The following is a 24339-nucleotide window of genomic DNA, read 5'->3' on the forward strand; positions in this document are numbered from 1 at the left end:
GGATAGGTGTTGTTGTGAAGTCCAGGCCAGACTGGCTGGAGCCTTCCCAGTGACTGCATGTTGTGGGTACACCCTGTGGGTGGGACCTGGGTGAATGGAGTGTGTGACCAATATGCACTTCTTGTTGTGGATATCTGGTTTCTGGTGTATGACACAATGACTGAGACAGCCATGCCCGAATCTGGTATGAATGCAGTGTGTAGTGTTGAATGGCTGGGTACTTGCCCCAATACACGTTCCTTGTTGCGAGTGTCTGAGAGGGAGGAGTATGGCCTGAATGCACTGTATACCCGATTGGCTGACTGACTGCACAAATGCCCTTCTGTATGATTGGCTGCTGATTGTGACCCAGCAGTGTGGATGAGAGACAGAATAGTATATCTGGGGAGCTCTCACCACTGGAAATTGTTCAGAAGCTGAGTTGACACTAACTGCTTATCCTTGACGCCCAGATGGAGGAAGAAGAACTGCTGCTGCAATTGTTTCGACCCGATCCAAAAGCTGTCGAGTTCATCACAGACTGATCCGAGAGAGGACTTGGTTAGGCGCCCTCTTCCCGTGCTCCGAGGGACCATCAAGCACTGCAAACCTTCGCCGAAGCTCCCTGGAAGTCAGACCCTCCAAAGGCTGCCGACCGGAGACTGGGACCGCTGAGGAGAGTGAAGTAAAGCACCTGGACATCGGCGACGTCAAAGTCCATTGCCGTCGGCCATGGTTCGGAGTATCGCCTTAACTGCTGGAGGCCCGCCGAAGCCACGCTGTCCAGAACAGGGGACTGCTTGACACTCGGCACCATCAAACTTTTCATCAACACCAAGTTTACCTTCTTTGACGCCTCTTGACGATCCGTGGCTACTGCTTTAAAGGGAGTCGCTCAAGAAGGATCCATCAACACCTCATCAAAGAACTCTGCTCTACCAGGCACATTTGGGGGGTGAGTGGGGGGGTTAGAAACCTTATAGAAGGAAATAAGACTTCTAGAACAATATATGCACTGGGCTTGTGATATATCTCTAATATACAGGCTGCCCAGGTTTGGAGGGGGGGGGGGTGGAATCTCCACACAGAATTGTGCCTAGTTGGTAGTTCTGCCCATTGTTCTAACCAACTGCTTTCCTCCAATATCTATTGTTGGTTACTTTCATTCCTTGATCTGTGTGACATTTGACCAGAGTATAGTTGATGCACTTTAATGAGATCTGATAATTGTGGTACCACTTTAGAACTGTATATATTTGCCATTTTCTGAGCACAAAGTGAGTTATTGTGATAGTATACATAACCTTGAATATTAATTATATAAAGACTTTCAACTAATAGTGTGGACATACCTTTGTGGGGGCTTGGGGACTAGACTGTACTTAAGAACCAGCCTGCATCACCTCCTGAGAAGCTAGGCCTTGATTGCTCGACCAACGCTACCCTAGAGAGAATCTTGGCTGGGGTCCTCTGTGCCTCTCCTCTGCCATATGGAGAGCAGGAGTACAGACACCCCCCTCCAGTCTTTACACCCACCTAAACTGTAAGGATACTGCAGTGCTGTGGAGCCTCGGTTGGCCTAGGATAGCTAGCCTCCGAGTTGGTGAACAGATCCGCTCGCCTCGGGACTCTAGTGTGGACAGAAGGGGGCCACCTCCCTCGTCCATAGTGCAATGGATGTTTGTGGGGAAACTGGTGCCAAATCATTCATAGACAACCCGATTCTGGGCCAGGGTTTTGTAAGTAGCAGAAAAGCTACCTCGCAAGCTATTGAAAGTCATCCTCCAAGCTAAGCTTTTGTCAAAGGCACCACCGCTGTGGCGGTGTAGCAAGGGTGTCCATCCTTTTTCCTCCTGCGGTGCCGCAGGGCACAAGGGAACTACTCGCCCACCTTGGGTGCACCCCTTAGGGTTGCGGAGCGCCTCCTCTCCTTTTCCGTTCAGTCTAACGGACCAAATGGCCGTGGCCAGACCGGTGGCAGGACCCAGCCGTGGGAGGCAGGGAAGAGAGGCTGGGCCTTGGTTGCGGATGGCAGTTTATAAGACTCAGCCCCACGGTGCATAGGTTGCAGCTTAAGCCCTGAACAGTAGCCTTAACACAGGCACGACCTCCTGTCCGCCCGGCCATCTGTTCGGGGCAGACAGTCCCAGGCCATCTGGCTGGGGCAATCGGACCAAATAGCCTGAGGATCTGCTGGCCAGGCTGACGCCTACATTTGTCTCCAGTCAGGCTCCATAAGCCCCCGCTTTGTGGGGTCTTAACAGTCAAAGGGAATTGTCTTCCTGGGGGGTGGCTGTGTGGCGCAGGCAGGGGACACCACCACTGCACCTGGACCAGTGCCCCCGGAAGGCGGAAAGCCAACGCACCCCTCACCCCCAGCCCCCGAGGAGACCAGAGTGCCCCAGTGCATGTGGTGCCCATCGGGCCCGAGCTGTGGGCGAGGCTGGCATTTGAGGCCCAAGCGGGACCCGGGGTCCAGCGGGAACCCCAATGGAGAGCTACCAGTGCTCCGCAACACAGTCCAGAGCCCACTGGGTTGGCATCCTAAAGCAGAGGGCCAGAGCAGAATGAGAGTACCACCAAACATAGCAGCTGGACACACAGGCGTATGGGAAGGCAGTCAGGAGATTCGGGTCCTGACCAGGGCTCCCCAATGCTGACTGGAGCACTCCGGGTTCACACAAGGCAAGAACCGAGGCCAAGCTTTCACCACATCCCCCACACAGCCATGGACCCCAAGCACCCCAGCAGTGGCTGCAGCCCCCTCCAGAGGGATAGCTCTTGGCCGGGGTTGCTGCCCCTGCTCTCGGGCACCCTAGACTTCTACCAAGGACTAAGCTCTGAAACCTTGAGGCCCAAGGCCAGCCCCCCTCTTAAAGTGCTGTAATCTCCTTCCCCCAGCAGCCAATGTGGGTGCGAGTGCCACCCGACCCTCTCTGGCAAGTTTCCCATTTCCATGCGCGACAACTCAAGCCAAACCTGCTTTTTTGCTTCCAATTGTATGCTGAACTTGTGATTCTCTTTTTCCCATTGCAAATGTAGGTCTACAAATCACAGCATGCAGCGCGGGAAGAAAGAACACAGGACTGGCTCAAAGATTCCACATGTAAATGGGAAACTTGGCAGCTATGTTAAGGTCCTGCCGAGCGGAGGCCCCAGTGCGCTCTGGCGGGTCCCCGTCTCTCCCAAGAGGGAAAAGCTCTATCAGGCCACAGCCAGAGGTCCAGGATGGCAGAAGGTGTTGCCCCTGGGCACCCGTCTCCCACGCACATCACCCACCCACCACACTCCCACCCAATGGAGGTCCCAGCGTGGGCTGCATTCCTCATTGGAGGGAAAAGCCCTATGGGAGGCCCCCATCCCTTGGGCACCTGCTTTGCACATGGGGCTAACGGCACCCACCACCTCCCTGCCAAGCAGCGGTCCTGGGGATGCCCATCCCTCCTTGGAGAGGAAAGCTCCATTAATCTCTGGCCAGAGCTCCAGGACAGCAGGGAGGTGTGGGTCAACCCCCCCCCCACTGGCGGTCCTAGAATGCCCCGGCAAGGACACTCCATCATTCCTCAGCAAGCGCTCCAGGATGGCAGGGGTGCCTTCCCCCTCCCCTGGGCACCTGCTTTGGACGTAGGTTGACTGTGCCCCTCTACCCCCTGCCCCCAACTCACCGCCCAGCAGCGGACCCGGGGCACACCATTCCCTCCCTGAAGGGAAAGGATCCATTGCTCCCCACCCCCTTGCCAGAGCTCCAGGTCGGACAAGGGTACCCCCCCCAACCCCCTTCACTTGGGTGCCTGCCTTGAACTTGGGTTGACCATCCCCCTGTCCAGTGGAGTCCCAAGGGAGCCTGCGGTTCCTTTTCCAGGGCACATTCTACCAGATGGCTGATCTCAGAGCCCGTTACCGGCTTTACATGGGGAACACAAAGGTTCAGGCACTGGGCAGCTTTCAACACAATTTGCGCAAAGTCGGCTGATCTTTGACCCGACTCTACTGATCACAGAGAAAGAGCGGTCGCAGCAGCAAATCTGCATTTACTAATGGGGCCTCACTTTCCCTATGCTCTTGTCTGCCAAACATGGCCCCCTTGGCAGATGGCACCTCCAACAGTGCAAGACCAGGACTGTGCAGCACTAGTTTACTGCACCCTATCCAAATCAGATTGAAAAGCACACAACGGTATTAACGGTATACACAATGTGACGGTTATTGTTCAATTAAGTTGTTCACGGTATACCGTTATATCCCTATTTGACACTCGTCCATCTCCATACTCTAGTCCTACTGAATGTCCCCCAATCTTAAAATACCAGAACAAAATTCCAACTTGCAAGATCCACCCCCCCCACGACATGCTTATTCAAACTCCTCGAGCCGTCATTCATTAATTTTTAAATGTAGGGAGGGGAAGTTTGGTATATATGATTTGAATAGACACACTGTCCTCAACATCTTTTCTGTATTAGTTGAACTAGAGGACATTACTTCTGCTGACATTGCACAAATCGAATTCTTATCAGACATCACATGTTCAATAGTTAGGATTTGGATTCCATCAAGGGTGGTATTAAACACAAGTTGGAAGGCAAAAATGCAACTCTTTGAAATGGCCTTTTTATTGGCGCAGGATCCAGCTCGTGTAAATCTAAATAGACAAGTCCCAATACCTATATGGGTAATAAAATAGAATCAACCATCTGTCAACAAATGCTCGGGTGTCATAACCACCAGCTAAGGTCCAATATCATTCCATTACCATTGCCAGTTGGAATACACAGGGGACACTCACATTTGCAATCCTCAATATACAATTTTTCAATAGAATATGATGTCATAGCCTTGCAGGAGACCTGGCTGCTGTGTACCCCGGCCTGGAACCATTACGAAGTTGCTTTGCCGCCGGCGACTTCTGGGTCTAAAGGCAGACCATCTTCAGGGCTGTTAGTTGGAGCAGGTGGCTGTCTATTGTGTCTTGGGATGCAGTGCCTCCCTTTATGCAATTGGTCAAAATCATTTGTGCTCCTCACAAACATCTACCACAATCCGCTTGGCATCACTGATGTAGCCTTCTATACTGGTTTGATAAAAATTGTTTGATGTGGTATCAACTACTGCCGATATTACAGACACCATCATAGTGGGCAATCTTAATCTCAATTGCCTCCATCCCAAGGGAACATCTAATGTTGAACAAGCTAAACGTTGGTCTAGGTTTATGTCAGAGCGAAATTTTCACATGGTCAATGGCACAACATCAGGTGCTAATCCAGCTCGTCCCACATGGCGAAGGGAAACAGCGATTAGCATCATTGACTACATATACATCAATTCCAATTTGAGTGGACAAATTCAGTCTTTTGAGGTTATTCCCCAATCCCATAGTGATCATCATCCATTATTACTTAAGATGGAGTGGGCTCCTATCTCTTCTGACAGACGGATGTTGCCCCAACAGTTGGTAGTCAATGATGCAAAAACCTGTTTCCGTTGGTCACAGTCCAATTTAACGGTGTTAAAGCAAATGGTTGATCGCAACAAAGCCCCAGTGCCTGTCCAGTACCCAAACTTACTACTACCGTTTAGAAATGCAAATAGGTTTTCCAACCAGCTGTATTCATTACACAATCATACATTCAACCATGAAGTAAAAACAAGGACATCTCAATACAGACGTGAAAAGAAATCTATTCGGTTACGGAATCATCCTATGCTGAAACAGTTGAAAACTGCCAAGTGTCAATACCACAATTGGTTACGCCAATTTCGAGGACACCTCTTACAAAACGACAGCGAACACATGTTGAGGCGGTTGTCTAATAAAAACTCTGCAGAGACTTGGGCAGTATTCAATCGCTGCACTAATCGCACACAGTCGATAATGCAGTCACATATTGTTTCAGAGGCGCAATGGAGCTCTTATTATACCAACTTATATGTAGATCCTAACTTTACAAATTATCATCTTGCTGTAGAGACAAGAGACAGTACACGGTTCTTCAACTATCATTGAAGAATATATTGGTAAGATCAGCTCATCCCGTGCTAAGGGCCCTGATGGGCTCAGTAACTGCATGTTTAAGTCAAATCCCTCGGCGTGGGCTGAAATTTTGAATGGTCTTTTCCAGCAGGTTCTGTTGTCTCGTACCATTTCACCTTCATGGAAGACCCCTATAATTGTCCCGATCCACAAGAAAGGTGATCGCACTCAACCTGTGGCCGATTGCGCTGTTGGATGCGCACGGCAACCTTTTTGCCAAATTAATCCTACGAGACTTTAATACTTGGACCAAGGCTTTCAACAAAAGAGACCCTTTCCAGGCAGGCTTTCTAGCAGGCATGGGCACCAATATCAACTTGGTGTGCCTTAATGCCTTCAAAGCGCCATACCAAACTTAGAAACAATCGATATATTTCGCTTTTGTTGATCTGCAGACGGCCTTCGATGCCATATTTAGTCCCCTTTTAACATCTAAACTTAAGTGAGATAATTGTCCTCAGACCCTACTGGAAATCTTTCAACTTCATTTTCAAACCTCAATTCTTATTAGACTAACTAAGGAAGGTCTTCTTTCTTCTTCAATTGTGACTGCCCGTGGTCTTAAGCAAGGTTATCTGCTTGCCTCTGCAATTTTTAATTACTTCTTACATGACGTCAGACAAATCTTTGCTCCAGTGGCCTCCGACTCTCCCAAGTTGAATGACATCCCAATCCAAACTCTAATGTAAGCCTACGACTTAGTCCTTGTCTCAAAAACTCCTAGGGGTCTACAAAAACTGCTTGATGGATTCAGTGTTTATATTGACCAAAATGAGCTGAGTATTAACACTGAAAAAACTCAAATTGTTTGTTATTTGGCCAAGCAACTTAGTTTCCATGGTCAATCAAACCAAACTTCTAGTAGTTCCCAATTATATGTACTTCGGCATGGTGTTTGATGGCTCTGTTGTGACTAAAGGTCATCAAGATGCGGTGTCTCAGAAATTGATCACAGCAATCTCTCCGACTAAAGTCATACTACACTGATACGGCGCCTTCACACTCATATTATACGGGAAACAAAAAATGGTATCTTGTATGGCCTCGAAACACAACCAGCAAATTCTGGGGAGTTTTTAAATAAACTAAACTAGAGGCCACATTTTTGAGAAGTGTGCTTAACCTCCCACAGTGCACACCAGGACCGTGGTTACGTTACGAACTAGGACTAACCTCTTTATATACGCAGTATCAATGGAAAACATGTGCACTGTTTCACAAATGCCTTGTGTAAACCGACAATAACAACCTGTTGCATTATTTATCAAATTACTTCTTCACTTACAACTATATGTTCGTCAAAGGTTGGCTGAAAGACGTCTATTCCATTCTCATTCGTGCTGAAGTTTCTCTTGAAATACTAAATTACCAACCCTGACAAAGCCAAGGTTTCAACATATCGCCATAACTGTAACACACAAGATCTACTTAGTATAAGGATACTATGCTCCAGAGATTCAGACACAAAAATCTTGGGTCCCCAGAGCCATATCTTTTAAAATTCCCTTCAGCTAAAATACGCCATCGTCCGTTTGCGTTTCAATCTCTGGCATACCAGAGAAATTCTAGTAAGGCGTAAAACAATCCCTAAAGAATTACACCACTGTCGATTTTGTTTAAACGTCTCAACGAAGGAAACCTTAGAGCATGTATGGTCACTGTGTACAGCACTGATATCGGAACGTCTTAAATGTTTCAGATAGCACTCTATCTAGGAATGCTAGACACAGAGGAAAGATGGATTGCGTTATTGTGCACTAACAATGTCTCTATACAAATAGCAATGGTGAACTTTTTGGTCATGCTTAAACTGGATGTATAGATTTATTTATGTTGTGGTTGATTAAGTTTATTTATGGCATATTCGGTTTCATTTCTCTTAGGATGTCGATTGTCTCAACTGGTTTTCTCTCATTTGATTTTTTTTTCTCTTTCATCTCTGTCGATTTATATTTTTATTTGGTTGTATTGAAAAGTTGATTTAATTCAGCTAAAGCAAAAAAAAAAAAAGTGTCTACTGGTAATAAGACTTTAGTAAGCTATGCCAGTAGTTTGCAGATCTCCAACTCTTAGTACCAGTCTGTGCGGTAGAGTGGCAGAACAGTCAAGCTCCTCTTAAGAGGAAGATGTGAGATGAATGCAAGTACACTGAACCTTAGCTAGACATGTACATCAACAAAAACTGCTTATAATTTATATCAAATGTTATATTTATTGTATATACACCAGAATCACTTTAAATACTTTAGACGTTTACACTAGAACACTTCGGAATACACTTCAAAAGGACACTTTTCACTTTTGTGTTTGTTCTCGGTTACGTTTGTAGCAACATTAAAAAGGGAAAAGACAAGGTTATTGTATTATCGGTTATTACAGGCACCAGCGGTTTTTAACAGTTCATACAGTAATACATTTACTCAACATACATATACAGTAAAGTCACTTTAAGGGAGGAAAATGGTTAGTTAGTGTAACATTAGTCAGGTTCAAGATTCTAGAGAAGGTTTCTTCGCAGAGCAAGGGATTGAAGTCCAAAAACGCAACCCTAGTTAGAGGCAGTTCGGAGAGGGCTCAATGCCTTGACAAGCAACAGAATACAAATAGTTTGAGGATTTCTTCCAGTCTCTAGTGTTATAGAAATATTGTAAAATGACAAAGGGACGCAAGCAGCGGCTTGAGTCAGAGGTAAGAGGGGGTGACCCTGGACACCTCAAGGTGCACAGCAACGCTCTGGAGTGACTTCTTGGAATCAGGTAAGCAATACCTTTCCCCCCCACAGTACCTTAGGTTAGAAGAAAATGTTCGTGCTGGATGCTCTGCGATATTGCAGCTCTGGATCAGACCTCCCGATTTGTTGGTCTGATGACTGAAGGGAGGACAATGGATGGGATCTCTAAGCAGCAATCTCGAGGGAGGACCTGGGGCATGACTTCTTGGTTCACTCTGTGGTTTTAGTGCCTTTTCTGCAGCACCAACAAAGGCCATGATCACCCAGTCAATCTTCTTCGCTTCCTGCAGTCCCACACTCTGATGCGGGGGTTTGGTTGAGTTGGATCGGATTTCACGGATTCGGCCTTTCCACGAGGATGCACTCGAAATGGGCAGCATGCCTCCTGGTATTGGGGTTCCACAGCTCTGAAAACTCCTAGGACTCCGGGAGATGGCTCAATTCAAAGTTTGTCTTGGGACTGGTTGTTCCCACCGGCCAAAGAGAACGAGGAGTCCTCTTTGGAGTGCCTCCGTTGCAGGTTGCACAGAAAACTGGGTCAGGACAGCAGTGGTCGCTTCACGGTGTTGCAAAGGGTCTACAGGAGTCTCTGATCATCTTCGGTTACTTCAGTTTCCAGTGGTCGACTTGCTTTTCACTCCAGAAGCCTCACCTTTTATACAGTTCCAGAACACACTTCTGCAATCGCTCTTAGCATTTTAAAGAAAGGGAGGTTTGGCTGTCGAATCAGGACAGCCAGACCCCCTGTGGGAGCTGGTCCTATTCAGGCACTCTGGTAGACAAAGGACAGGGGGGTGGAAGAATCCTCCCCCACTTCCTGCAGACGCAGACACTCTGGAGCCTAGGCGGGGATATCCAAGAGATCCCGCCAAAGGCAAAACACACACACACGGACCCCCACCCCAGAATGGTAGAAGGGCTAACAAAACATCCACGCTATTAATGGCAGAAAAAGAAGGGAGGCCCCAGGTTGGTACTTGGGTGCCCGTATTCTATGAGAAGACCGGAGGCGATCATTATGCTTCTTATTTAATACTGCTTACAATACAGCTCTTCAAATCATTTTTTTTTTAACAATAGATATAAACAGACTCAAAACTTTAGCCAACATGGATCCTTTGAACCAGACTAAGCCAAGACTATACTACATTTCCCATGAGGCACCCTGTAGTCCAAGCCTCAGTGTGAACCACCAATAGGACTCCCCTTCATAGTAGAAGTCCTCCTCTGCCTAGGTGCTTTCCTCCTCTTGTTGCTGCTCACACAGCTAAGTAGATTCTCGGCATTTTAGAGCCATTAATGTACATGTATAGTTTTCTGTCGTGTAACCTTTTCATAATTGCGCATGTTACTGCCTTGTAGGGCCGCGTGCGCGGTTGTTTAATGTCAAAAATAGTTATAACGCACATTTTAATATCCAGTAACGTATATATTTTACAATAGAAGTCGCATTGGTTCATATTTGCGAGCGCGATTCATTCAGGAGCATTAGGAGGAAGGCGGAGCCCCACGAGCGTTATCGCTCGCTCTAGGGCCCGCCCGCCTCTTCGTTAAAGATTTATTGCGATCCTCCTCAGAGGCCGCGGGAGCCCAGCCTCCTCAACACGGCGGTGGCGCTGTGTGATTGACGGCGCGTTGTATCGTGCATGCGCATGACGAGATTTTCGTTCCTTTAACGGTCGAATCTCCGTCAGCAGCACCAACAGCATTTCCTCCGCGGGAACCCCGCGCCGCTACGTTTGCAGCCACATTCAGAGGCATTTTGTAAAAAAAAAAAAAAGGAGCATCTGTGGCTATTTTCTCTGCTAAAGGAGGGCTCCTCCTCAGAGGCTCCCATACTACTGTGTGAGACTCCATAAGACCCTATCACACCTTTCTCCATCGAAGGCTCTGCCTTGCAAGCCAGGATCATGGCAAGTGATAAGTGAGAAGAATTCGATGAGCAGGAAGAGGAAATGCAGGAAGAGGAGAGGGACCTCTCGCTCAGTTTTAAAAGAGTGTTGGGCGAATCACTGGTCAGAGCTGTAGCTCAATGGGTGCAACCACTACAAGACAGACTCCAGATTCTGGAGGGTTTACTGGGCAAGAAGGCTGGCAGTCAAGAAGATCCAGGTGAGGGGACCTCCACAAGACTTCTGGAGAACATTAATAGGGGGTGTAAAGTGGCCCGGAAGAGGAAACTCTTCTACCCCCTCCCCATCCCCCCAGGCTCTATCAGGGGACTAGGTGATCAGCCCCAGGAGGCAGGTGATGCTTTTCAGAGGCTTAAAGAAGCTTTTTTGTCAAACTCAGCAGTGCCCTGCCTCGTACCCCCGACCCCAGGGGCAGATAATGTGGGGAACGAGAGCTCATCGTCAGAAGGGTATGGAGAAGATGACGAGAGCCTTTTGGGCAGAGAGAAACCTCTGAAACAGCCCAAAACAGAAAAGAGTAAAGCCAGCGCAGTGGAGGCTACCCCTGACGAGGACATATCTGACATATTCGAACTTGATGCGATCAGACATCCACGGTCCACAGAAGGGACCCCTTCACCAAGGGTGGCTATTTATATGGCCCAGAAAATAAGGAAACCTCTGGAGAAGTAAACGAGGTTCCGACTCAGATCGGAATGCCCCAGACCGGAGCTGAACGGGAAAGTCTCCGCGACTCCAGCGTTAGACCCGAAAATGCTCACATTTGTTACTAAAGCGAATAAAGATGTCAAGAAGGGCATGGACCGAGCCTGGCGATCGTGCCAGGATAAAGTACTGGACCTGACAGGGCCCATTGCGAAAATTAAGGACCTCACGGAAAGAGCCAAGGACACTGGAGAACCAGTAGACCCTTACGTCCTGGCTAACTGGGCTCAGCGAGCCGTGTGTCTCCTAGGGAATGCAAATTCAGCTATTTCAACAGAAAGAAGACGATCTACGCTGCTCAAGATTGACAACAAACTAAGTGATTTAGCCACATATAAAAAGCAGGAGAGGGCGATCAAGGTCTGCTCTTTGGAGAGACCTTCATGAAAGATGAGCAGGTTCGTAGAAACCTACACGGCCCTCGAGAAAGCACAGGCATCTATCAAGAAAGTTTTTCCCCGGGCGAGTTTTTGCTGGGGCTGGTCGATACAGAGGCCGCTCGACCGGCCGGTTTAACTCCAACCGAAGGCCACAGGGGCCGAGAGCCCAGTACTGGGAATCGCGGCAGCAAAGTGCCTTCTTCCCAAATAGAGGCAGAGGCTTCAGAGGAAGAGGCTACTTCAGACATCAGTCTATCAACTCGGGTGAGAGTACGCAAGGCGATATACCCACTTGCGGGGGAGGGAGTGGGGGGGGGGGGGGGTCAGAACCGCGCTTTTTATGCACAACTGGTGAAAGCTTTCTGCAGACGCCTGGGTACTGCAATCAGCGCAGGGTTACAAGTTAGATTTTGTTAGTGCCCCAAGCAGAGAAATCCCCCACCGCTCTTACATTGCTCAGCGGCAGAAGCGACCTTACTGGACAGGGAATTGCAAGAGTTAGCGCTAAAGCAAGCCATAGAGAGAGCGCAGTCTCATTCAACAGGTTTCTTGAGCAACATGTTTTTAGTGCACAGGAAAGGCAAGGTTCGACCCGTTATAAATCTGAAGGAGCTGAACAGCTGGCTAGTCTACAGGCATTTCAAGATGGAAAGAGTCCATCTTCTGGCGGACCTTCTCAGGAAAGGGGACTGGTTGGCTCGGTTAGATCTGAAGGATGCCCATCTGACAGTTCTGGTGGCCCTTCAAGACCGCAAGTTTCTCCAGTTTTTCTGGAGAGGCCAGAGGTGGCAGTTCAAAACCCTGCCTTTCGGTCTAGCATCAGCTCCGCGGGCATTTATGAAACTAATGAGACCCCTAGCAGCTGCTCTCAGGGACGAGGGCATACGGATGATCATCTATTTAGACGACATTCTTTTCATGTCCGAGGACAGGGAGAGACTAGTAAGTCAAATTCAGTAGGCAAGGAAACTGATTACAGAGCTGGGATTTCTTATCAATACAGAGAAATCGGTCTTGGTGCCTTGCAAGAGAATAGAGTTTCTAGGTTTTGCGATAGATACAAGGAAGGCTTCTCTGGAACTTCCCGGCGCCAAGATCAGAACGATAAAGGACCCAAAGACAGCTCTGAAGAAACCGGTTATATCACTTCGCAATCTAGCCAGGATAGTGGGTCTCCTAGCAGCCTCGATCCAAGCGATATTCCCGGGGCCATTACACTATCGAGCTCTTCAGAGGCTCAAGATAAGATTCCCAAAGAAGGGATGGAGGTATCATCACCTAGTTCCTTTAGACAAACACAGCATGTCAGAGATTCGATGGCAGCTCAGCTACATGGAGGCCTGGAACGGCAGAGCCATTTTCGGAGACATTCCAGAGATGGTCATAGAATCAGACGCCAGCAGATCAGGCTGGGGCACGAGATGCGGTCTCAGAGACTGGCGGGAAATGGTCAAGGGAAGAGTTAGAAATGCACATAAACTGCCTAGAACTGTTGGCAGGGTCGTTCACAGTCAAAGCATTTACCAAAGAGCAAGCGAAATGCAGCATACTCCTTCGTATGGACAATATCTCAGCAGTGAGCTACATCAACAAGCTGGGAGTCACGAAATCCAAGATGCTAGCAGAATTAGCAAAGGATTTTTGGCATGCTTGCTTGGAAAAGGTGATAGCAGTGAAAGCAGAGTATCTTACGGGAGCAAAGAATACAGTAGCAGACTGGAACTTCCGATATTTAACAGATTCCAGCGACTGGAGGTTGCACAAATCAATCTTCGAGATATTGCAACAGAAATGGGGTCCTTTCGGTATAGATCTGTTTGCATAGAGTCTGAATGCCCAACTGCCAAAATACTTCAGCTGGAGGCTGGACCCGGAAGCGACTGGGACGGATGCGTTCATGCACAGCTGGAAGGGACCCATTCACTATGCTTTTCCGCCCTTCGTGATGCTGGCGAGGGCACTAGCAAAGACTCGCAGAGAAGGAGCAGAGTTTCCAGTTCTGATGGAACTTTCTATGGATTTCCCGCAGAGGATTGCCCACAGGACAGATCTCCTACTCAATCCGAGAGGCGATCCACACCGGCTGTTTCAGAACAGGACGCTGCACCTCATAGCGTGCAAAATTTCAGGCGCAGATGGTGCCTTCCAGGGCTTTCAGAGCAAGCTACAGAGCTTATTAAAGTATTGTGGGCTCCATCCACAATCCGGAGCTATGATTCCGCTTGGCAAGCCTGGGTCAGATGGTGCAGGGGGAGGAGTACTTCTCCCATTTCAGCTCCTATAGAACATATACTAAATTTTCTAGCATCATTGACGGCTAGTGGAAAGGCTTTCAGGACAGGGGTTTATAGGTCAGCCATTTCGGCGGGTCACGAGCACAGACGGAAATCCAGTGGGAGAATACCCAGCTGTGACTAGACTCCTTAAAGGAGTCAAGCTTACTAGACCTCCTTTAACTAGATATTCATCGCTTTGGGACATTAACAAAGTTTTAATTTTATTCGAACAATGGGCTCGGAACGACCTGTTATCGAGCAGGCAATTGTCAGGGAAGCTAGCCACATTACTCTGTTCGATTTCCTGCAGGAGTGTATCAGACGTTAAAGCCTTAGAGATTGACAGGAAAATATTTTATCCAGAAGGCATAGCGTTTAACCTGGCGCAGCGTACTAAGACAAATTCTGAAGTGCTTAACTATCCCTATTTCGCAGACAACAGCAAGCTCTGCGTAGCGCGATGCATTAAGTGTTATGAAGCAGCAACAGCAGCGGTTAGACCCCATAATGTCACTCAGCTTCTCATTGCGCGAAGAAAGCCTTATAGAACCGTAGCCCCAGCTACTATTGCAAGATGGGTCAAAGAAATTATGGAACTAGCAGGCATAGACATTTCTGTTTTCGGAGCGCATTTGACCAGGGGATCCATAGCTCCGGGAGCTTTCGCAGCTGGAGTTCCGCTGCAGGAGATCTTGAAGGCAGCAGACTGGTCTAGTGATTCAGTGTTCAGAACCTTCTATTTTAAGCCGCTAGCGAACATTGCATCTGCAGTGATTGAAAGCTTTGAACAAGCATAATCATCGCCTCCGGTCTGGTCATAGAATGAAGATTGCCAAAGCGCATAGCGCAGGAAGTCTTGATTCTATTAAAGACACAGAGGCGATCATTATCCCTCCCTGAGGGAATTTTCGCTGTGTAAGCACTTAGCAGCTATGATATTAAAGTGCTGTTTTTTCCCTTTGAGAATAGGCAGCGAATTCCCCACCCTAACATATCTATTTTGATTTTGCATTTAAGGGGAAGAGCAGAAAAACTCGAGAGTGATGCAATGTTATATCCGAGAGAGGAACTTTTCGATACTTAAAGGCAGGAATGAAAATACCAGTTGTTCAGAGAAAGACTTTTAATGCAAGTTCAGGCAGAGCAACAGAAAAGAAGAGGACAGCACCTAGGCAGAGGAGGACTTACACTATGAAGGGGGGTCCTATTGGTGGTTCACACTGAGGCTGGACTATAGGATACCTCAAGCCTCATGGGAAATGTAGTAGAGTCTTGGCTTAGTCTGGTTTAAAGGATCCATGTTGGATAAAGTTTTGAGTCTGTTTATATCTATTGTTAAAAAAAAATGATTTGAAGAGCTGTGTTGTAAGCAGTATTAAAGAAGAATAAGCATAATGATCGCCTCCGTGTCTTTAATAGAATCAAGACTTCCTGCACTATGCGCTTTGGCAATCTTCATTGTGCACTGCAGAGGCTATGGACATAGCCTGCGGTACAACAATTACACAATAGTTGTTAGAAAACATCCACTGCCACCAGCTATAACTAGGAGTAGAGAGAAGGAGGAAATACTAGTTATATACCTTTGGCACTCCACTTAAGGTGGTGTGTGCATATCTCTCAAACTATAGAGTTTTGGGAGATACACTAAGAACTGTAGTTAAAGGAGGACTCTAAGGGTCCCCAGCAACACTATTTATTTATTAGTATTTATGAAGCGCACAGCAGCCCTAGTGCATCCCATAAGGAGCTGTGTGCTGCAGTAGTAAAAAAAACACAGACATTTAAGAGCTATGGAGCAGACAGACTCCATAGCCAGGTAGAATACAAAGAATAGAGCTCCAAAATATAGCGCCCACAAGAATGAATGAGTGGACAAAAAAGGCTCCACTCATTCAGGATTGAAAGAAAAAGTTCCAGAGTCCAGCAAAATGTGTTGGGGGGGGGGGGGGGTCTCACTTGGAGAGGGGATGAAGCATAACAATGATGAATCTCCCTAACAACTTTGGGCAACAGGGAATCCGGGTTAGATTCCAGAATGGGAGCCTGTGAAATGGCTACCACATCCAAGGAAAGCAGCAGGCTCGTAAATTACCCACTCCCTACCCAGGGAGGTAGTGACGAAAAACAACAATACAGGACTTGAGGCCCTGTAATTGGAATGAGTACACTTTAACAAGGATCCATTTGAGGGCAAGTCTGGTGCCTGAAGCCACAGTAATTCCATCTCCAATAGCATATATATTGAGGTTGCTGCAGTTAAAAAGCTTGTTGTTGGATCTTGGGATCAAGCTGGCGGTCCACCAGCGAGGCAACCTACCTCCGGACCCAGCCCCTGCCTCTTGGCACTTCTTTAATGCTCTTGACTAAGTGTCCTTGTAGTGTGAAGCGTTTACTTAGAAACAATTAAGACCATTCAAAGCAGGCTGGTCGCCTGAATGCTTCAGCTAGGAAGCATGGAATAGGACTCTGGTTATATTTTGTTGGTTTTCGGAACTGGGGCCATTATTAAGAGGGACAGCCAGGGGCCTTCATACTGTGCCCCTACAGGTGAAATTCTTGGACTGGTGCAAGACGAACCAAGGAGAAAGCCTTTGGCAAGAATGTTGGGGGGAGTAGAGGGTGAATGAGTAGGGGTGGGAAAGTATGCTTGCAAAGCTGAAGAAGGAATTGATGGAAGGGCACCACCGGGAGTGGAGCCTGCAGCTTAATTTGACTCAATATGTGAAACCTAACCTGGCTCGGACGGAAAGGATTGACATATTCCCTGCCAAGTTTCCCAGTTCCATGCATGACACCTCCAGTCAGTCCAGCTTTTTGCTTCCAATTGCATGATGGAACTTGAAGGCCCACCCTTGAAATGGGAAAAACAAAACTACAAGTCCCAGCATGCAGTGCAGAAAAAGACATGACTGGCTCAAACATTCTACGTGGAATTAGGAAACTTGGCAGCAATTAATATGCACAGCATGACCAACAGCAGTACTAGTATTGTGCTCTCAAATAAAACTGGTGCAGAAGCGTGGAAGCAGCAGTGCAAGCATCCTTCATTTATGTGTAAGCCCCACCCCATATGGCCTTATCCGGGTCACGAACCATAGCTGTCAAGTTGCTACATGGAAAGTAGAAGATCGAAACAGGTAGCCTATCTTCTATGTCCATGGTGGGTGGACCGGGGTTTTGCAGAGATAATGAAAGGACTACTTTTCGATGACAGTAACAGCAGTGATAACCACAAGATGTGGAACACTGCATCACTGGGGAGGCCAGGCTAACCAGGAATGAGCTGCAGCAACAATGCAGGCTCTTTAGCAGAACGCATGTAAAGAAGCTGCTTGGACACTGAACCGCATATGGTAGAGAAGTTGCCCTACATTAAGTTGGGGGCGTTGCTGAAGGTAGCGGCCAACCCGTAGCAAGAAATCCCAAAATGTCGGAAGTGCAGAAAGGGAACAATAAAGTGTGAGATCATTGCTTTCTGGCAATTGCAGTAATACATTTCAGAACGTATGAAAACATGGCATTCTGGGTAGTACAGAAAGATCACAACGCTTCATCAGTGGGGAATATTTTATTTTGACTGAGTCTACCGTTTTTGCTGTAGGCTTTTTGACCCTATGCCAAAATCAAAACTTGGTAGTGATGGCATTAATAACTGGAAGCATGTTGGTGACCATTTGAAAATGCACAAAGGGTCTCCTGAACATGCCACACCCAGTGGCAAGTGGGTGGATGCTGAAAGGTGCTGCACAAGAAATGTTGGTATTGATTTTCGTTGGCGGGCTGTGCTTGAAAGAATTGTCAGTTGTCTTTCTGTCCAAAAATAATTTGGCTTTTATGGTTCTTCGAACAAATGACTTAATGCAAATAATGGAAATTTCTTATGCTTTGTTGAATTACTAGGCAAATTTCGATCATGATGGATCATTTCTGTCGAGTGACGTTACAAGAGATTCAGTCACTATTGTGGAAATGTAATTCAGAATGAACTCATTAGTTTAATGGGGTTTCAAGTAAAGAATGCAATTTTACAAAGGATGAAGGCTGCAAAGGATTTTGTTAGTTTGGATTGTACTACAGATATTAGCCACACCAAACAACTGTCTTACACTAAGAATTATGGGTATTACAGGCAAAGACATTTCTGTGAACGAACATTTTATAGGGTATTGCCCCGCAGACTAGATCTGGTGAAGGACTTGCAAACCTTTATTCTGAAATGTCAAAATGCGGTCTATAGATGGACAACAGCCGTGGTTAGAGGTATGAGAATGGTGCAAACATGATTGGGGTAAACAAAGGAGTCCAAAAGTGAGTTTGAGCAATACCCCGTGCATTTTGTAACCCATGTGGAAGCCACAGTTTAAATTTGGTGGTTTGCGAGGCTTCCAAATCCTCAGTGAAATCTGTTTGTTGTACTTCCGAGACTAGAATTGGCTTGCAGCTTCAACCAAACACCAGAGCATTCTCAGTGAGCATGTCAAAAATCTTTCCTTGAAAAAGGACTGTGAAAGATGATGGGAATGTAGAATCTTGAAAGCTGTGCGTTATCAATTTGAGATAGACAGCACTCATGAGCATTGAAGAAAAAGTCAATGGCTTAACATTGTCATCAGAAGCATATTCCCTTGCTTTACACTTGGAAGATTTCAGTTTTATATGTGCTTTAGTTGTGTTTTATGACCTATTTCAGGTGAACATGGTAAGCAAATCGATGCAGTCCAAACAAATTGATTTGCCGGCCTGCAATGATTTACTTAAGAACTGCTGTGCCTTTGTCAAAGTGTTGGTTTTGCGTTGACTAACAGCAAAACAGATAGCCTTACTTTTTAGAGGTTGACCCTACCTTTAAGGCAACTAAGCGGCATACGAAAAAGAAAAGAATGTTTGAGTACGAGACTCCTGAAAATGAAGAACTTTTAAGTAACTGCATTTTATCTGCCAATTGATGACTTATCTACTTTGCTTGAAAGGCGCTTATCCTAATCGTCTGCTCACAATACAAGCTGGGGTTTCGTGTGCAAGGCTCTTGCCTGGAAAGAGTTCATAAAATTGTGTAAGCACCTGGAGAAATTGCTGGCAAAGTGCGGGGATAGTGCATCAAAAAATCGGATATAGACTGTTCCCAGTTGGCTGATGAACTACGTATCCAGCCATCGATGCAGAGTTTAGTTACTTCCTCTGCCCCCTTGAAGTTGTGCAGCGGATTCATTGTACAAAAACACATCGTTTTTAAACGTGTGTGTTGCCATGAGGCTCTTACTAACAAATCCAAGTACAGTGGCAAATGACTAGAGGGTTAGAAAATTGAAACGGATAGCCTTTCTTTGGCCATTGTGGAGCGCAAGTATGTCTATCAGCCCCCGCAATACTTTCATTTGAGAGTGAACTTGTTGAAAGAATTGATTGCTGCTGCGAAAGCATTTACTGCTGCTGCATAAAGTCAAGGAGAGGGCCCTTAGACTAAAAATTGACAAAACTTTAAAAACCAAGACTAGATATACCGTTTGTGTTTTCTGCATTGTCTAAGGAATTACTGCAAAGTTCTAGAATCACAATTTAATAAAACCAGTTTAATTTGCATAGCAGTGATTTATTGTCTTTGGGAAGGAGTTACTTAACCTTGGAGTGTCGTTTGGGAGTGGTGTGCATATCGAGCGCATTCTAGTGTTTCACACACCGCACCGAATAGACTAGAAACAGCATCGGGGGTGAGAAGATCACCCCCTCCTGTAGGTTGCGCGTTTTGCTGTCTTAGAATGGGATTTGTGATTGAATGCTGCGCATGTGGGTCCTAGAAAGCTATGAAATATGAAAGGGCTAGTTCAGTGCTGGAGCACGCATTTTGTGACCATGCATAAGGAGAGACAATCTCTTGTGCAGTCCCTAAGAACTGAAGTAGTAGCTTTCGGCTGAGAAGGGCACCAGGTGTTAGTACAAGTACTATCAGTAAGCGTACAAGTCAAGGGTTCTGGTTTCTAGGATCTTCCACTCCCACCAGTTTAAAATCTGCCTGCCCATTTTTTGTGGCTGATAAAAAAAATGAATATTTGATATGTTAACTACCTGAATCTTTCTGCTTGTTATTTAACATTCCACGGAAAAGGACCTGTCTTCAGTGCCTGTCAATCCCCAGCGTGTCTATCCACTTTACTTCTCCCCCCCCCCAGCCACAAGGACTTTCCTCCCTCCCATACACAAAATCTTGGTCCACCTCGGACTAGACACCATGAGCCAGTCCTGGGCTTTCAGTTCTAATCAATTGTCTTCTCGGAGTTGTAATGTTGGAACATTGCAATTGAATAAAATGGACTGAAGTAAAACGAAGGTAAAAGCAAAGTCTAGGAATGGAATAGGGTGTACCTCCTGATATGGTGTTATCTGGCAACCCTACCAGCCATAGGTACGAAGCTAGATAGTGGGGGTGGGGGTAATCTCTGCCAAAGAAAACAGATGCAGCACAGTACTAGTTTCTGTGTCTGCATCCGCGCTCTGAATGAGCAGGAAGCAAGTGCTTTTACTGGCCCCATTAAATTTGTGGGCACCCACTGAAGCCTACTCATTGGAGACTGGAATGACGACGGAAACATACTTTACATTAAGCAGGAGTACTGAGCACATTTAACCTTTGGGTTTAAGCTAAGCTGGAAATTCATTGGGGGGGGGGGGTTCTGCAACTCTGCCAATTGTGTACTCCTACAGGACCAAGCACAGACTGGATGAGGGCAACACTTAAGGAGTCTTACAGTGGGGGTGGGCACTGACAGCACTGTCTCAGCACCCAGTTCAACAACCACAACATTCCAGCTTCTTTCAGGGGTGAGACAATCTTTTTGTGAAATAGTGATATCGGTTATAAAGGCCATTGCCTCTGAAAAAGAGACATAAGGGCGCTCCGACCAGGCTTTCCTAGCTTTTAAAACCAAAATCATTTCCGGAAGCAAGTTACATTTCCTTGTGGGCTGGACCTACTGGAGGCTACGGCAGGTGGGGTAGGAGAGAAAAAGGAAGGGAAGACGGGGCACATTCTCCCATGTCAACAATGGAAATACCAGACACCCCTGGAATGGAACAGAGCAGTCCGGAAGCATCTAGTCACCCAAGCTCTGCTCGTGTCATCCCTGAACATCATGCAACATTCCTATTCTTCCCATGACACACTTTCTAATCAGCCAACCTTGCACTTCCAACAGGGATTTCAGAGACGGATGATCCACAGACATTGGAGGCGGATGGGTGTTCAAAGGAGGGAACCTTGTAGGTGGTTCACCAATATGGATAGAGGGAAGGCTAATGTAATGAGTCATGTGGAAACACCCGAGTGCTGGCAGGCAGTACAGGGTTTTACAGTGCAAGATTCCTAGAGTAGGCCAGGGCTAGAATTTGGATATGAAAGCATGAGGGTATCTTTCCACAGGTAGAGGCTTTCAATTAAGTGTCACTCCACTTCTTTGATGAAGATAACTACATATCTCAGCAAAGAGAATCACTGACGAGGTCTCCTAAGGGGGCACACCACTTCCAGTGAAAATGTGAGCACCAGTCAAGGCCTTGCCTTTGAGTTACCAAATTGTTCGGAGACAGAAGAAGGGAAGGGTCTGGATTAGGAGAACTAGCCCCACCCTCCAATCATCATAAAGAGGACCAAAGAAGGCAAGATGCAATTGGCTCCCTGGTGTGGAAAGGGTGGGCGGGCATAGAGTATGCCTTTTGCAGAGTTGCTGAGGCCCCCGCTAGTGGGCTCCATCTACTCTCTTGGGCAATGTACATGTTCAATAACAATTCATAGGATCTGCACTTGTGCAGGTCTAGTGCCAACTTTAATGAAGTCTGCATAGGGGAAGACATGTAGCATGTCCTGCATGTTTGTTCCCATACCTGTACGTTCTTGAACCCTGCCACCAGAATCATTTCCTCCGCCATGTTGGCCACCTCTTCACTCTTCTCCACAGTATACAGCTTGCCCTCTGGTGGGAGCAGCCGCAGCATTCGTACAGCAGAGTAACCACAATAGGTGCCTAGCTCGAGGACGACAGAGGGTGCCACTCTGGCAAACACATTATCCAAGAAGACCCCTGGAACGAGAAGACAGGAGCACTGATCAGTAAACTCTGATAAGGTCTGTGAGAAACATTTAGCATTATTGTATTCCAACCATGTCACTCAGTTTTACAAGGAGTAATGAATACAGTGCGGGTGGGCACAGACTTTGCTCTAGCAAATGTAATGTAATTTGTCATTTGTATAGCACCTTTACCCCATTGGTTTGGCCTCAAAGTGCTGTAGGCTGAACGCCCTCACAGGACCGAAGTCCAAAGTAATGAGAAATGCAACAGAAAGTCTAGAAAGCGTTTGTGCATTCTGGCCAAAAACGGAAGTTGGGTGGGGATGGTCAAGCGCCAATTAACTATCCATGTTGATCAGGCATGTGGATGGGTGCGGTGAAGTAGTAGGGAGCGTGCGACGGTGCAGGAGACTCGTTATGTGTTCAGCTAAACTGAATTTCTGAGGAACTTGGCTGCATTCTGATGGCTGCATTGCGTTTTAAGAGTGGTGTATAGTAGCGGATGCATTGGGCTGGGTGGCTGTGCCTGCGGGTAGAATCCATCAACATGGAGTGCAATATGTACCCTTCAGCCCCTGCTGGTTTCTTGTTGTCGAAGCACCACAGACTTATGTCCTGGGTCAGATGAGGTTTATTCTCTACCTTGCTCTGTAAAAATCCTGAGGAGATGCACTACTGTCATGGCCCAAGTGGGGCCAGGGTCATCAGGTTGCAGGTCGGAAGATCCAGGTCTTGAGGGCCTTCCGGAAGGCAACGTGATCCTCTAGGCGGCAGATGCTAAGTGGAATATGTTGGGTAAGATTTTCATACTAATGATAAATCTTCCTGACCTGTGTCAGAACCTGTGTCAGAACCCCAGAACTTTTTGCTTTTACTGGTGCATTCGTTTTCCTTATACCTATGTGGGAACCTTTACCCACACTCAACTCTTTATGGGTCTCAATTTTAAGACTCTCCATATAAAAGTTATTCTCTTGACAACTTTTTTGGCAATAAGTGCCTATTGTTGCTGGGTTGCCCTAGGGGCTCCCCTTTTAACTTTCTCTGGCTAACCTTGAGAGAAATCCTGTTCCCAGAGGTAGAAAGGATCTTTGGGACCCTTTTACAGTTATTTGGTGAAGCTAGCAGACCCCACCTTATGTGGAGTACAGGGGAGATACGGGTTTAGTGTGAAAGGGGATCATGTTACAAGGACCAACTTACCTTTAACAAATGTTGGCAGTGATACCTAAAATTAATTTGATGCACCTTTACCGCGGGCTGTACACAGAGCCCCGGTAAAGGCACCCATGTGTGCTCATTTTACCAAAATGGGCCGGGTGTTGTTTTTTCACATTTTAGTCTTCCTTGTCCTTTCTTGTTCCTTCTCCTGACACCCAAGGTGGGAAATTCCTGTGTGTGATTTTTATCTTTGGCTGGAGTCCTGTGGACTCCATGCACAGGCTTGAGTGTCTGAAGGCAGGAAGAGAAGGAGGAGTCCAAAACTCTGCAGCCCTTTGTCTTCCAGCCTGATTGCGAGATTCCAGTTCAAACTGGAGGGTTGGCTGTCCTGAAAGGATTGCTAACCCCCCACACCCACCCCCAAGTTTAAAGGTTGCAAGGCTGTTTGATTGGCCGGATTCCTGCATAAAAGTCCGAACCTTGAAGCTGAAGAAGTAGTCTACCACTGGAACCAAAACCGAAGAGGAAGATGAAGAATTCACAGCTGAAACAATTTCCAGCGTCAGGAAAGCTGTGTAACAGGAGCCTGCTGTAACCCTTCCTTCCAATCGACCTGGGGACTCAGAAAACAACGACCCCAACCCAGAGACTGGCGAGACCCTCTAGACACAAGAAGTCCTGCATTTTGAACCATGCCATGCGGCAACTTTCCGGGGCTGCAATACCCCAATACCCTAGGACCTTGAACCATAGTGCGGTGCATGGTCTTCCAAATTCCAATTCTTGCTGAAACTTTGTGGGCATTCTGCTGAATCTCCGGAGGCAAGATTCAAGTCTGAAAAGCCCCCTCACCAGAGTGCTGGACCTTGCAAACGACGAGAATCTGACCAGCGATATTCTCCCTTCTGTGCTCCTGAAAAAGGCGCAAAGTCCACCAAGCCACATCCAGCCATGAGGAAAACCTTGCTGCAAAAGTCCTTCCAGTGTCCTGCCTTCTTAATGAAGGAAGGCAATGACCAGGTTTTTGGCAGCAGATCCTGCAGGTCCTTCTGCTGCAAATACAAAAAAGGTAGCAGGCACCCATCTCCAGAAAAT

The 24339-nt window shown here is 47.0% G+C and overlaps 1 protein-coding gene across 2 annotated transcripts in view; it reads right to left on the bottom strand.

The window, feature by feature from the left end:
* The window catches only part of LOC138582645 (catechol O-methyltransferase-like), a 60267-nt gene that overhangs the window by 10646 nt on the left and 25282 nt on the right, over positions 1 to 24339 (bottom strand). For both annotated transcript variants that reach the window (XM_069654109.1, XM_069654110.1), the window contains one exon: positions 21897 to 22093. In XM_069654109.1, the coding sequence (XP_069510210.1) occupies positions 21897 to 22093 (197 nt within the window). The remainder of the gene's footprint in view (positions 1 to 21896; positions 22094 to 24339) is intronic.

This window comes from Ambystoma mexicanum, chromosome 3q (genome assembly GCF_040938575.1).
Source record: "Ambystoma mexicanum isolate Mex_15411 chromosome 3q, UKY_AmexF1_1, whole genome shotgun sequence".
NCBI lineage: Eukaryota > Metazoa > Chordata > Amphibia > Caudata > Ambystomatidae > Ambystoma > Ambystoma mexicanum.